The sequence below is a fragment of the Triturus cristatus genome, chromosome 3_1, assembly GCF_964204655.1.
Source record: "Triturus cristatus chromosome 3_1, aTriCri1.1, whole genome shotgun sequence".
Classification (NCBI taxonomy): domain Eukaryota; kingdom Metazoa; phylum Chordata; class Amphibia; order Caudata; family Salamandridae; genus Triturus; species Triturus cristatus.
The window spans coordinates 1027586679-1027600058 of NC_140583.1; the positions used below are offsets into that span (position 1 = coordinate 1027586679).

Genomic DNA, 13380 nt, shown 5'->3' on the forward strand with positions numbered 1-13380 from the left:
TTCCACCCAATTTACCATGGGTCATGGGGCAATGAGTCAGCCCACTTCAGTCCTTGGTTGATGTCACTGTTAGGTACCGCATGATGGGGTCTCACAAGGAGCACATCTCCGACAAAGTAGTTCCTTTTGTTACCAGAAACTACTATGTTAATGTGTGCCTTTTTGTGACCAAAAATACTTTTTGCCTTTAGCCAACTCTTTCTTTTTTCAGTTTGATGAGTGATGTTAGCCCTGTCAGACTTATGTTGGTCTTCTCCATGACTTTCTGCTTCCTCCACCACTTTTTCTGGCCTCGTTTTCCCTAGTATTGGTACTCTGAGCAACTTACCACTGCTAACCAGTGCTAAAGTGGATGTGCTCTTTCGTCTAAACATGAAAATTTTGGCTTATCCCCAATTGGCAAATTAAATTTACTTATACGCCCCTAATAAAGTGCAATATATATGCCCAGGTTGTAAATTAGATGCTACTAGTGGACCTACAGCACTAGTATACACAGGGGGGTTGAGGTAATAAGGTACCGCACTTATCAACAAATGGGATGGTCAAAATTAAAAAATATCTATATTGTCTAGTGGTGCATAGAACCTGATGTACAGCCCCTCTCTACTTCAAATTGAAAACCGCTTTCAAAATTTGCATCAGTTTATAGTGGTTCAGCACCCACACTGTTAATTAAATTAGATATATCTCATATGAGCTCAGCACATATGTCATGTCACTTGTTCAAATGATTGTCATCAGAACATAGCATGTAATTAACACATGAAGAGATGATGTCTGTGTTCATTCATTCTTTATTCATTTTCTTCTTAAAAGCACGCCCATTAAGCAGTGAGCAGTAGCCAACGCGCTTCGTTCTACTCTGTCTTCTTCAGGGCTACAAGAATATGTACAAAACACAAACAAATATTTACAACATGTACACACATCTAAAAAAATGTATATATCCACAAAAAAAGTGAATCTCAAGACAAAACAGTTCATAAACATAGCCCATGTTTTAAATAAGATTTATACAGTATTTTTATGTGCACACCAAAACACAATTTCATTTTACAAGCATGATCCCAAAAATTATTTTCTTTACGTTTTCACATTTGTGGAGAGATGCCGACCGCTCTAATACATAATAATGTAAAAACCATTCTCTTTTTGTAGTTATCAAAATTATCTCTGGACATTGACTCAGTAATTTTAATGACAAGGAGCTGATTGTCAAGTTTGCAATTACTCTCAAAAAGTATTTTCTTTCTCTGGGTATGAAATTATTTATTTAGCCATACCTCAAGTATTAATGTGACAGTCGCTAAGTCATGAGAGACTAGTGTCGCGTGGATGGTCCTGATTATTATCCTTTCATCCAAGAAAAAATCTATAAAATATTATAAAAATCAATGAACAAAGAAGTGTTGTAGAGTCATCTATAAACCACAGAGTTTTACTATAGAAACAGCAGCATCATAAAATGTTGTGGAGACCAAGGAGAAAACAAGTAATCATATAACGATTGCAAAAAATAATAGAAAATACTATTGCCTATTATACGCTTCATCGAATGTGTGGCATGACATGTTCAAAATATACACATGACATGAAATCAAAATCCTGATCTGTAATTGTAATAGCAAATGAATTTCATAAAGGCAGTGCGAACTATATTCTCAGACTGTACCAAATCTTTTTACATGCCATTTGTGTTCAGATCACAGGTTTCTTTATCAAAAGTGATCAATTTGCGTGTCTACAGACGGCAAAGGATAGAGAGTGACAGGGGAAGCCACATTATTTACAGGCCGATATATATTCATATCAGTAATATTTTTTCTTTGTTTATTGCAACGCCACTATGCCGTCATTCGGTAAATTATTATGCAGTAAATATCACGCACAAAGCACTATACACAAACTCCCGGGCATATCTCGCCTAGGGGTGGGCGGAATTTGCGTAGTCGTACTACGCAAAGTTCTGCGAAACGGTAAAAAATCTCAGCGAGCACGCAAAAGTTCTGCAAACATGCAGAATTGCTTGTTCCGCCTGTTCGCGATGCTTTTTTCCTGTTCGCAAACGCTGTTTGCATGCTCATGGAGAAGTATCTCGCAAACATGCATTTTGAAAGTGCGAAAAAGCAAAAAATTCCACGTAGCTGCGGATCGTGGAATTTTTGGCAATTCCTCGTTCTCCGCGGACCGCGAAATTACCCAAATTCCGCAAATTCCGCGAGCGGAACGTAATTTACCGCCCAGGACTAATCTCACCCAGAAAATTGTGGTATCTGGGGGAGTCAGACACTCCTAGTCTGCCAGAAACCGTGTGCTACAGCCACCCCGCTTCCGTAAAGAATAAAATTATAACCGGGCCTTCTCTGGGGCTGCACCAAGAATCTGGAACTTGCTACCCTCCTCCATCAGTAGAACACCTTCTCTGTCAATCTTTAAAAAGGAAGCTAAAACCTTCCTAATGAGCAAATTCCTCCCATAACTCTCTCTTTCGTTGCTCATTCCGCCTTGTGGCATTGCTTTTGTTCCTATGCAAAATTTCCTGTTCTGCTTGGTTGCCCCTTTTCCTTGTACTGATTTATTACTCCTTCAAATGTATTGCTGGTTCTCTCTGCATTTTGCTGTCATATCTCCCCTCATATGTAATTGCTGTTTTTCTCTATATATTGCTGACATGTCGCTCGGCTGAACACTGTAGATAACCCTGTTTTTTGTCTTAATGTAGTCACTTCCCTCTATCCCTATCCATGTGTGTTGCCTTTGTCAAACCTGTACACAACGTGTTTCCCTGTAAAGCACTCTGATACCCTAATGGGTCACGTTCTCGCTCTATAAAACATCAAATAAATAAAATAAATAAATAAACCATAATTAGAATCTGAGAAATACTCAACTTCATTTCACCGTCAAACTGTGAATTGTTTTACAGTAAAATAAATGTAGGTAAATTTGAGAAGTGCTTATTTTGTTAACAGTATGACCACACAAGTGCCATCTTGTAGTGTGTTAATGATGGACTCATTGGACAGTATAGTGCGAAGAGATAAGTATATAGCCAAAACAGTTCTTAAATAGAAAATCCGCCCAACAATAACATCTCCCTATTCATAAAATCTTATAAAACTTCATTGGTATAAATTTAAAAGGATGCTTAAATGTGGAAATCACATAAACTGACCCATACGTTATTTTATGGGCAACCAACAGAGCATGGTAGGCGCCATCTTTAATAGGTTATTTTAAGCGAATATTATTTTAAGGGCAACAAACAGAGCATAGGGCACCACTTTTAATAGGTTATTGTAAGCGAACATATCACTTTATGCTGTTAATCTATTAAATACTGATTCTAGGTCCTAATATATTGTTACTATGCAGGGTCATATCATAAGCAAATTAGCTCAATTTCAAGATATAAGGACAGAATGTTCAACTCCTACACATTGCACGATCTACTCACCGAGTTTGTGTGCTCGATATGCAATGCAGCGCGCTTGGTGTCTTTTTGTGATGAGAAACCAGAACGCCATCACAGAAGCCTTTAAATAGGACTTTAAATAGGACACTGATTGTGCCACCCACTTGAGTAGCCCGACAATGATGTCTTAGGTCTGCCATTGCAGAACCTGTGTGTGCAGTTTCAACTGCAATTTTGACCTGGCAAAATAAACCTTTTGCCAATTCCAAACCTTCTTTTTAATACATATGTCACCCCTAGGGTAGGCCCTGAACAGCCCAGAGAGCACGGTTCAATATATTTAAAAAGCAAGACATGTAACTTTAAGTTTTACATTTCCTGGTAGTGAAAAACTCTTAGATTTGTTCACTACTGCAAGGCCTATACCTCCCATAGGATAAAATTGGGATTACCTTATTACATTTTATAAGTGTAGATTCCAACTGGAAAGATATGACTGGTTCAAGTTTGGTGACTCTGGAGTCCTAATTTAAAATCCTAACTTACAGTGAAGTCCGATTTTAAATTACCGTTATGAAAATGACCCTTTTTAGGAAGTTGGCCATTTCATGCCTTAGCCATTTGGTTCCTGCAGCCTGTCTCTGGTCGCATGACTGGGTGTAGTTGGCAGTTGGTCTTTGATGTCCTTCCACAGCCCAGGTTCTTGCATTTCTCATTGACGGCAGCCTTAACAACAACACTGGACTCTGCATCGCAGCTTTGCATCTCCTCAAAGCCGACGAATCGCCAGCTGTGCGCCAGATCACCGTCGCGGTCGGCCTGAACTTGTGACTTTGTCCTGGTCTGGCCCGACCAGATAGCTGCAAAAGCCCCTTGTGTTTTTTGGCGCTATATTTCACTATACAATTTTTAATTCAATATCTCAAGTTCTACAAATTGGATGTTTGTCATTTTGGTCTTGATTTATTTATTCAAAAATACCCTGTTCAAATCTGTTGTGGGATCCTTTTGTGGTGTGCTGTCACTGTTTTACTCTTTCAAGTGTTGCACAAATACTTTGCACATTGCCTCTAAGTTAAGCCTGACTGCTCTGTGCCAAGCTCCCAAGGAAGTGGGCACAGGTTAAGTTGGGGTTTGCTTGTGCCTTACCTTCACAAGGATTGCAGTTGCTGCTAGATCAGGCGTACACCTCAGTCAACCAACATCCCAATTTCTTACAAAGGCCATGAAGTCTCACAATAAATAGAATTTTCAAAAAAAACATGGCAAAACAAAACAAAAATTGCGAAAGCTAAAATGCCTGTTCCCATTGCCAGACCTATGTTCTTTGCCACTGCTTGATTTCTCTATGTCTTTCACAAACATGAGAGCAGGCACCAGGGGCGGCTCCTCCAATAGGGTGGACAAGCATCGCCCCACTGCTTTCTCGCAGTGTGAGACGTAGAAACATAAAATGGTATTTTAAATACCATTTTATGTTTCTGCTTCTCGTGCTGCGAGTAAGCAGAAGGCAGGGTTTGCCTGGTTGTGGGTGGGCAGTTGGTCGGGGAGAAGTGGCTTGCCAATTGTTGTGGGCCCTGACTGTTTGGTCGCCCTCTGGGGCCGACCATACCAATCATGCGCACTCTACATGCAGCCTACATACAGAAAATGGCCTCCCTACAGGTGCCTGGCTGGGCGTTGTCCCCACCAATCACAACGCTGCCATTGCAGCATTGTGATTGGCTTAAGTGAGAGGAGGGAGGAATCTTGTTCATGTTCCTGGATGGCAGCAGGAAAACGCCAAACGCGGGACCCGGCCACGAGCGCAGGCGGTGCGGGACCCGGTCAGGTAAGTTTTTAAATAAAATGTTTTACCCCCCTGCGCAAACTCCGGTGCGATCCCCCCCCACCCGACCCCCCACCCGCGAGTGAAGCGAGCCGCAACTGGCACACACATACATGCAAACTTATCTTTGTCTTAGTCTCTCTCAAACACCCACATATACACACACACACATTACAGCTCTCTCTCAATCATCATTATTGTTTCGGTAATTTTTCCTTATAGAAACAATATATTTGCAATGTTCGATCAAAGTCACACAATAAAAAATATTCGAGTGCCAAGACAAGACTCACATTATTCATGCAATAAGTAATCGACCCTTAATTTGTAGCAAAGGTGGGAAAGCACTTGCCAGTGCTAGTCCAAAAGTGCAATCACAATAAAGTACTGATGTTTGTGCAAAACTGCAAGATCCGAAATGTGTCATCATTTAAGACAATAGGTAAGTATGTGCCAGTACTAATCTGAGAGTGAGGTTTTGTTTGCTGTGGAAAGTAACAAAATCTATGAATTTCCATGATGTCAAAGACGGTTTTCATTGAATTGCAGCAGCCTGGCAAGATAATAAAACGATGCTGTCTTATCATGTTTCATTAAAATAGATAAACTATGGCAGCAATAAATCCTACTTGTTGTACCTGATAGGGCCATATTTCCTATCCTAACTTTATTCAAAGGTGTCCGGCCGATGGTCTTTGTTACCTGCTGAGAAGTGTGGAGGGAAGAAAACAATTTACCAATTATACCTTTCCCCTACTGTTAGAACTGGGGGTCTCTAGTTGGCAGAGGTAGGTACCTTTGACCAAATAGGGACCCTTGCTTCTAAGTCAGGGAAAGGGGATTACACTACTGGATAACCCCTGCTCACCCCCTTGGTAGCTTGGCACGAGCAGACAGGCTTATCTCAGAGGCAATGTCTTAAGCGTTTGTGAACACATACAGTAATACAATGAAAACACTACAGATGGACACCACACAGGTTTTATAAAAATAAGTATGCTTTATATAGACTTAACACAAGACCACAAAAGACAAACATCCACAATACTGTACTTAAGATTGACTTAAAGATGGTAAAAGTTACTTAGTTCAAGTTGATGATAAATGTGACACAGTTCTCACAAAAGTACCTGGATGCGTAACGCAAAATAAACCAAAGGCTCGCAGAGGGAGATGCGTCGGTTCCGTGCTTGCGCAGAGTAGGGGATGTGTCGTGATCCTTACCGGTGCGGGGCTTATGCGTAGGTTCTTGGCCTGCGGCCCGGTTGCGATGCGCAAGATGGCGCCTCGATGTGATGCAACAATCCTGGTGCGATGCGAGAAGATGGCGCCCTTGATGCGACGGTGATGAGTTCACGCCCTGGCAGCCTTGCGACGACTATGTACTTTGGAGCCGCGACAGGCCCTGCAACACGCTTATCTGACGATGCGATGGCGACCCTCTCGATGGCGTCGTGCTTCTCCGGTGATGCGATAGCAGACAGCTTCAACGAAGACACGCTTCCTGGGAGATGCGGCGGCGGCACTCTTCTCCGGCGATGCGACGACTACAGCTGCGGCAGCGACATGCTTCTTCTCGTTGCGCCGCACTTCCAGCTCCCAGCGACACGCAGGCATCTGCAGATAGAATTCCCAGCAAGAAAATTCAGAGTGGAGCTGGTGGTGAAGTCTTTTGTCCCTGAGACTTCAGCAGGAGGCAAGCACAATTTCAAGCCCTTGGAGAAATATTCTGTAAGATGATGAAAGTCCTTTGCCAAGGAAAGGAGAAGGAATTTTTCAATGAAGACACCACTGCAGGCCAACCCAGCAAACAGCACACTGCCAGAGGGGCAGTCCAAACTCCTGCAGCTTCCTTGGTTCTTCTCCTTGGCAAAAGGTTCGTCTTGTTCCCAGAAGTGATCTAAAGTTCTTGGGTCTGAGTCCCAATATTTATACCCCAAAATCCTTTGCTCTCTGAAGGCAGAGAGGCCTCTGCCTAGTCCAAACCAGTTCTTGAGCACTTTGTTTACAGGACTCCTTCTTTCCTTTCACAGTGCAGGGCAGAAACATCAGACGCCCAAAGGAGGTGGAGCCAGCATTGTGGAGGGAAAGCACAGCCCTGGAGCACTTTGTTGACATGATTCCTTCTCTTCTTTCACAGTGCAGGGCAGAGACATCAGCCGCACCACAGGAGGTGGAGCCAGCATTGTGGAGGGAAGGCCCAGCCATATTCAGGTCCCAGGTGCAACTCCTCCTTCCCATCTAGATGCAGATCTCCCTATTCACCACTGGGCTAACTCATTCTGTTTCCTGGAATTCCCCAGCCCTGTCACTCAAACTCCAGACAAGCAATACACAACCTAGCAGAGGCAGGCTTTGGATAGTTAGACAAGAAAATACCTACTTTCCAAAAGTGGTATTTTCAAACACAGAATGTTAAAACCAACTTTACTAAAAGATGTAATTTATCATTCTGAGTTCAGGCATACTATATTCAAATTTCTACCATGTTCCCTGAGTCAGTTAGGATTATAAGATGTAATAATCTAACTGCCTATTCTGGCCTATGGAGAACAGGTAGCCTTGCTATGGTGAAAAACGAAAATGGCTGTAATACACTATTAGGACATGTTACACACACCAGGGCATGTACTACCTTATACTTACTTTGCACTCTGCCCTTGGGCTTACCATAGGGGTATCTGATATGAAGAAAAGGGAAGGTTTAGGGACTGGCAAGTGGGTGCACTTGGTCAGTCAGCATGGCAGTACCAGACTGCACATACGTTCTGCAATGGCAGACCTGAGCCACACTTTACAAGCTGCTTCTGTGGGTGGCACAACCAGTGCTGCAAGTCCGCCATCAGCATTTGATTTACAAGCCCTGGGCACACATGGTGCAGTGTACTAGGGTCTGACAAGTAAATCAAATAACCCAATCATGGAGTCACTAATCAATACATCAATTTAACATAGGAAGCACTTGCACTGTGGCACTGAATAACAGTGGCACAGTGCCCAAAGCATATAACCAGCAAAAACATACCAAAAACAGAGGAGGCAATCCGACAAAATGGAAGGGAGTCTCACGCCAATGATGCAAGGTCTAACACCTACCATCAATCTAAATGATTATGGACTCCGAATTCCAATTTATTACAAAGCCAGAAACAACAGAATATAGACACACCTCACAATCAAGGTGTAAAGGTACATAAAAACTAATACAGAGCCCAATCTACGAATATGTTTCATACGGCACAATAGGCACAGAACAATGAATTCCAAAATCAGAACACAGCTGAGTATTGACACTGCGTCCAAATCTCTTTTCATTTGTATTTCCGAATTATAAAAGAATCTGTTCCTACTCTACTTCTAAAGTGACATCCCTTACTAATCTCCCAGAAGAATTTCTCAAAAGGTGTCAGCACATGTTGACTTCCTTAGAAGTGCACTCACGTCAAATGGGTCAAGTAGTGTAAAGCCACAGAGCTCATTCTAAGATGCTCTCCTTCCTCAGTCAAAAGCAGAAGTCCTGCAAATCTGTCCCTGTTCCTAATACATATAAACAAAGTTACACCCCTAACGGGTAACATGGTACATTATTCCGTGAACACCTTCTTGAGTAACTTTCCACCAAGTCCGTCGACCTTGGCTCCCAAGATTTGCCAGGCAGGGAAGGTGTCCTCCACTCTCTTTGTCCGAGCTCTTCAAAAGCATTCCGTTCCTCACATGTATCTCCTTAAATCTTAGAATAACGAGGTTAAATTTCTGCACCTGCAGTAGGAGTGAAAAGAAAAACACTCTACACACATAAATGTTAATTAGCTCCTGACCTAAGAGCAAACGAGGAGAAATGAAACCTTTAAGAAAAACAAAAGTTAGGCCTACAATTCTGGCTAACCTAAGAACCTCCTTTAATATGCACTCATTATACAGGCCTTTATATGATTCTTATAACAGTGAATACATTTGATTTACCTACTTATCATTATATACGTGCGCAATTACATGTTTCTCTAAATACGTGCAAAATGCTAATAATTCCTGCAAAAACGCCATGATTTCACTCCACAGATTCTAACATGAGAGTACATAAACTTCGTTTTAATATGCACAAAGTTCAACAAAACCTCGAAAATATGTGGGTGCAGTTCGCACATGAGTATAATGCACCCCTTACAAACTTCAGAGCATCGGGCGCTCTATCATAGCTAACAGTAAAATCCTGCAAAGTTTACAAATAAAAACAAGAATTGCTGACAAATATTAATCCATTGTGCAAATAACACAGTAAAGTGCAATTACTCAATCAAATTCAAAATGCATAATTAGGTTATATTCAGAAAGGTTTCAAATAAATTTAGAAACTATTGTTCTATCATCTAACAGTTTATGATGCACTATAGTGATTATTTCTAGCTACCTCTATATTCCAAACTAGTGGCCATACCGCCCTCTCATTTCACACACATCCCTCTCCCTGGCAGTCGGTGTCTCCTTTTCATTATCTCTCTCTCTTCTCATACGCACACACATCTCTGTGTCTCTCTTATGTCTTCGGCTGTGTGTCTCTCTCACATACACACACCCACACAGAGACACACACGTTCTCTCTCTGTAACCCCATACACACTTCTCTCTGACTCTCTCCACCTCACACACAGACACACGCATGCAGTCACTCCCTCTCCTTCTCTCATTCTCCCCTTCATTCTGTCTTTCTCTCCGCTCTATGCCCCCTAGTTTATTGTGCATTCCCTCTCAGACCTGGCTGGCTCCCTCCTGTTTCAAGTCAGCTGTCATTAATCAGAGTGAGCTTGACTTGGCCTGAACAGTGTCAGTCCCAGTGTAAACCTCTCTGGATCCAGAATCATTCAGGTAAGTTAAACATTAACTTAGCCAGGTGTTTATTCTCTGTTTTTCTTTGCGTGTTTGCCTCTCTGCAAATGTTTCGACCAATATCTGAAAATACGCCAAATGATTTTGCACAAATGGCTTTGTATCTCTATAAAATGGCTATAAACACCTCACTATTGAGCCCATTCTACACCACTATGCAAATGTGTTTGTCACAGTCTTATTTTAGCCACAAGTGAACAGCAACATTTGGAAATGTTCGAGTTCATCAAATGAAAATTACATTAATGTGTTTTTTTTTATTTTACAATCAAGCTCCCCAACTTTATGCACCTGGTTCGTACAGGGAATTGCACCGCCCAACAAGCAAAAGAGTTTGAAATCCCCGAACAACTGTCGGCTAAGTTGAGAGTGACAGAAATCATTAACAAATTGGAGCAATTAATACCCAGTGTCACTTTCACCCACGTGGTGAACTCAACATGCGCCAAGAAGACCAGTGTCAAGCTCATAAACCCCCTGGAGAAGTACTGCAGTGGTGATAACCTAACCCTTCAACTGGACATGCATGATTGTTTGGGTAACAGGAAGGTCCACGGAGGAGACTTCTTGAGAGCAAGAATCTATACCCCAGCATTGGCAGCGGGGGCTTCTGGGAAGATCACAGACTTAAAAAACGGATCCTACCTGGTTGACTTCACGTTATTTTGGGCAGGACAAGTTGAAGTATCGCTCCTGTTAATCCATCCCAGCGAAGCTGTTTCTGGCTTGTGGAGAGCAAGGAACAGTGGGTACGACAATATCGGATTTTTAGGCACATTTGCCAATGGTACTCACAATGTTCAGACTGCCTGTAACTTTGCATCAAAAAAAGACGAAGGGATGTGCTTGCACCTGGGCAAGAAGGGGGAAGTTTTCTACTGCCTCAAACCTGAACATTTAGCCTGTGACACTTTGATTCGGATGCAGTCCTTCAACACAAAGCACTCCTACCTGAGCACAGTCGAGCAGCAGCTACTTACAAGGTAAATTAGCGCTTGCGTTGTGTGCCTTTTGCATTGGTGCCACCTAAGCATAACTTGCATAAAATGCCACATGGTGAAAGGTAAGTGCTTTGAGCATGACAGGCCACAGCACCAAGACTTCCAAAACTCTAGGTCGGTGCGACCGGATCCGCCTTACCCGGCGCTGACTGCGGGAGGCGCTGTGTTTAGAAATAAGTAACAGGCTTAGAAGCACATGCTGTTGAGTTCTTTGTGCCTCTCGGCTGTTTTCAGGCACAATAAAAAATGTCAAGGTTACTCTGGTGATTAATGTTCCTGCTGGAGTCTAGTGGTAGTTTCCACTCATGTCTAAGTAGTGCCGCGCCAATCACCGAACTGTATTTTGAGGCTAGATTAGGATATTACTGCTTTTATCACAGAGATCATTTTGTTACTGACAGTTCATAAGTTACAACCCTAATATAGCACAGTGAGCTATGAATTGTCTTCAAAGAGCTGCATGCGAACTGCAAGGTGTAGGTTGCCACCCTACCAAATACTTCAAAACTTATGTTTCCCCAGTCTCATTATCCTAATGTTGCTAAAAGGGTTCATTTAGATGGAAATACATTTATATAATGATAGCCCATCACTGTGGTACGTTTTAAATCCCGAGTAGGTGCATCTTCAGACCAAACACTCTTAAAATATACTGCCTACTAGTGTTGGTGACGTGTGAATTCTTCACCTTGTAATCCTCATTTTCTTATGTAACATTTCATATGGACTGATTTAGACCCTTAAGGTTCATTTGCTCCGTATAATGTGTGTGATGTAAAGTGCTCTGACACCCTACAGGGGCATGAGTAGCGCTATAAAACAAGCATAATGCATGGGAGAAAGGGGCTATGGAGAGTTGAGGGACACTGGTGGCACGTGGTAATGAGGGAAACCATGGAGAAGTACGTTTTGGGGTGGGCGCCAAAAAAGTATGTTGCACTGGGTGCCACCAGCGCTAAAGCTAGCCCTGTATGCATCACCTAGTTCATACAATATCTCTCTATTGGTGAAGAGTTTATTTAAATCTAAATTCACATTTTCCAGGTTGTGGCATAATCATAAAACTGTCATGTGACTCATGTATACTTATATACACATAGGGTGGATATGCTACCAGACCTGCACATCTATACGTCAAATATATTGTGTTTGAGCATTCAACTTATAACATGACCTTGTACACGGGTGCTCTCATGGCGCCATATTACCCACCCACCTTGGGTAAAAATCTGCTAGACCAGCAGCCGCAGTCTAGTCCAAATTATGAGACAAATGCACCGAAGCACACCATGGTGTGCTTCGGTGCATTTGTCTCATAATGTGACTCATGTATGTATGCATTTATGTAGGAGATAAGTAAATAATTCTTGCTAATTGATATCCTTTGTCCACATGGGCTTCATTTATATATACTTGTTTGATTTGCAGCCTTCTACATGTATTTCTTTGAGGTGCATAGGATATGTGCTTACTGGCCCGTCAATTAAAGTTACTGGTTTACAAGAAAGACTAAAATATCTAAAATGGCTCAAATGCCAACGTTGGCTATATAGTTTATAAACTGTCTGGCTTGGTTTGAATTGCAAACTAATTTATTATCCCAGCCCTTATGGGGCAAAATTGGTATGCATGGTAATGCTCACGGGTTTGTGCAATGGTTAATGTACAGTGCTGTGATATAGGTAACCCAGGTTTGGTACCCCAACCATACCTAAGACAGAAATGTTAAGATTTACGATGTCTGTGATGGCTCAGCAGCTTTGACGTTCATGGCAGTGCAGGCCTCTCTTGGAGCTGCAGAGAGGCCCGGATTTTCCAGTGTGGGACTTTATGCAGTGGACACTCTGGTGGTGAGGATCAACCAATGCACATGCTTAGTTGAAAGGAGTTGACTGTCTCGACAGAGCAGACAGAGCAGATAAGGCCATTAGAGAATTAACTGCCCCTTCAGAGATTAGTGACAAAGATTTGATGTCCTGTGTTGAGGTTGAAGAGCATGCTGTGAACGGCGGTGCCTATAATGTTGAGCCAAATTTGTTAATTGAGACAATGACCGATTGGACTCCTCCTCTGATTCTCGAGCTAAGGTAAGATTAACTGCACTAAACGTAGCTGACTGCATGGTTCCCCGCTCGCTGCAGTCTATTTTGCCCATTAATTTCACACCAACCTTCTGAGTGAAGCAATTATGTGTAGTCCAATTGGGGTTGGGAATGCCTACACACTTCAGGAGGGTGGTAGAGCTGGCA

General features: G+C 42.3%; 1 protein-coding gene across 1 annotated transcript in view; it reads left to right on the forward strand.

The window, feature by feature from the left end:
• Positions 1 to 13380, forward strand: part of LOC146861438 (NXPE family member 1-like) — a 282476-nt gene that overhangs the window by 145614 nt on the left and 123482 nt on the right. The window contains exon 2 of the mRNA XM_085645733.1: positions 10404 to 11113. Coding sequence (XP_085501859.1) covers positions 10404 to 11113 — 710 coding nt within the window. The remainder of the gene's footprint in view (positions 1 to 10403; positions 11114 to 13380) is intronic.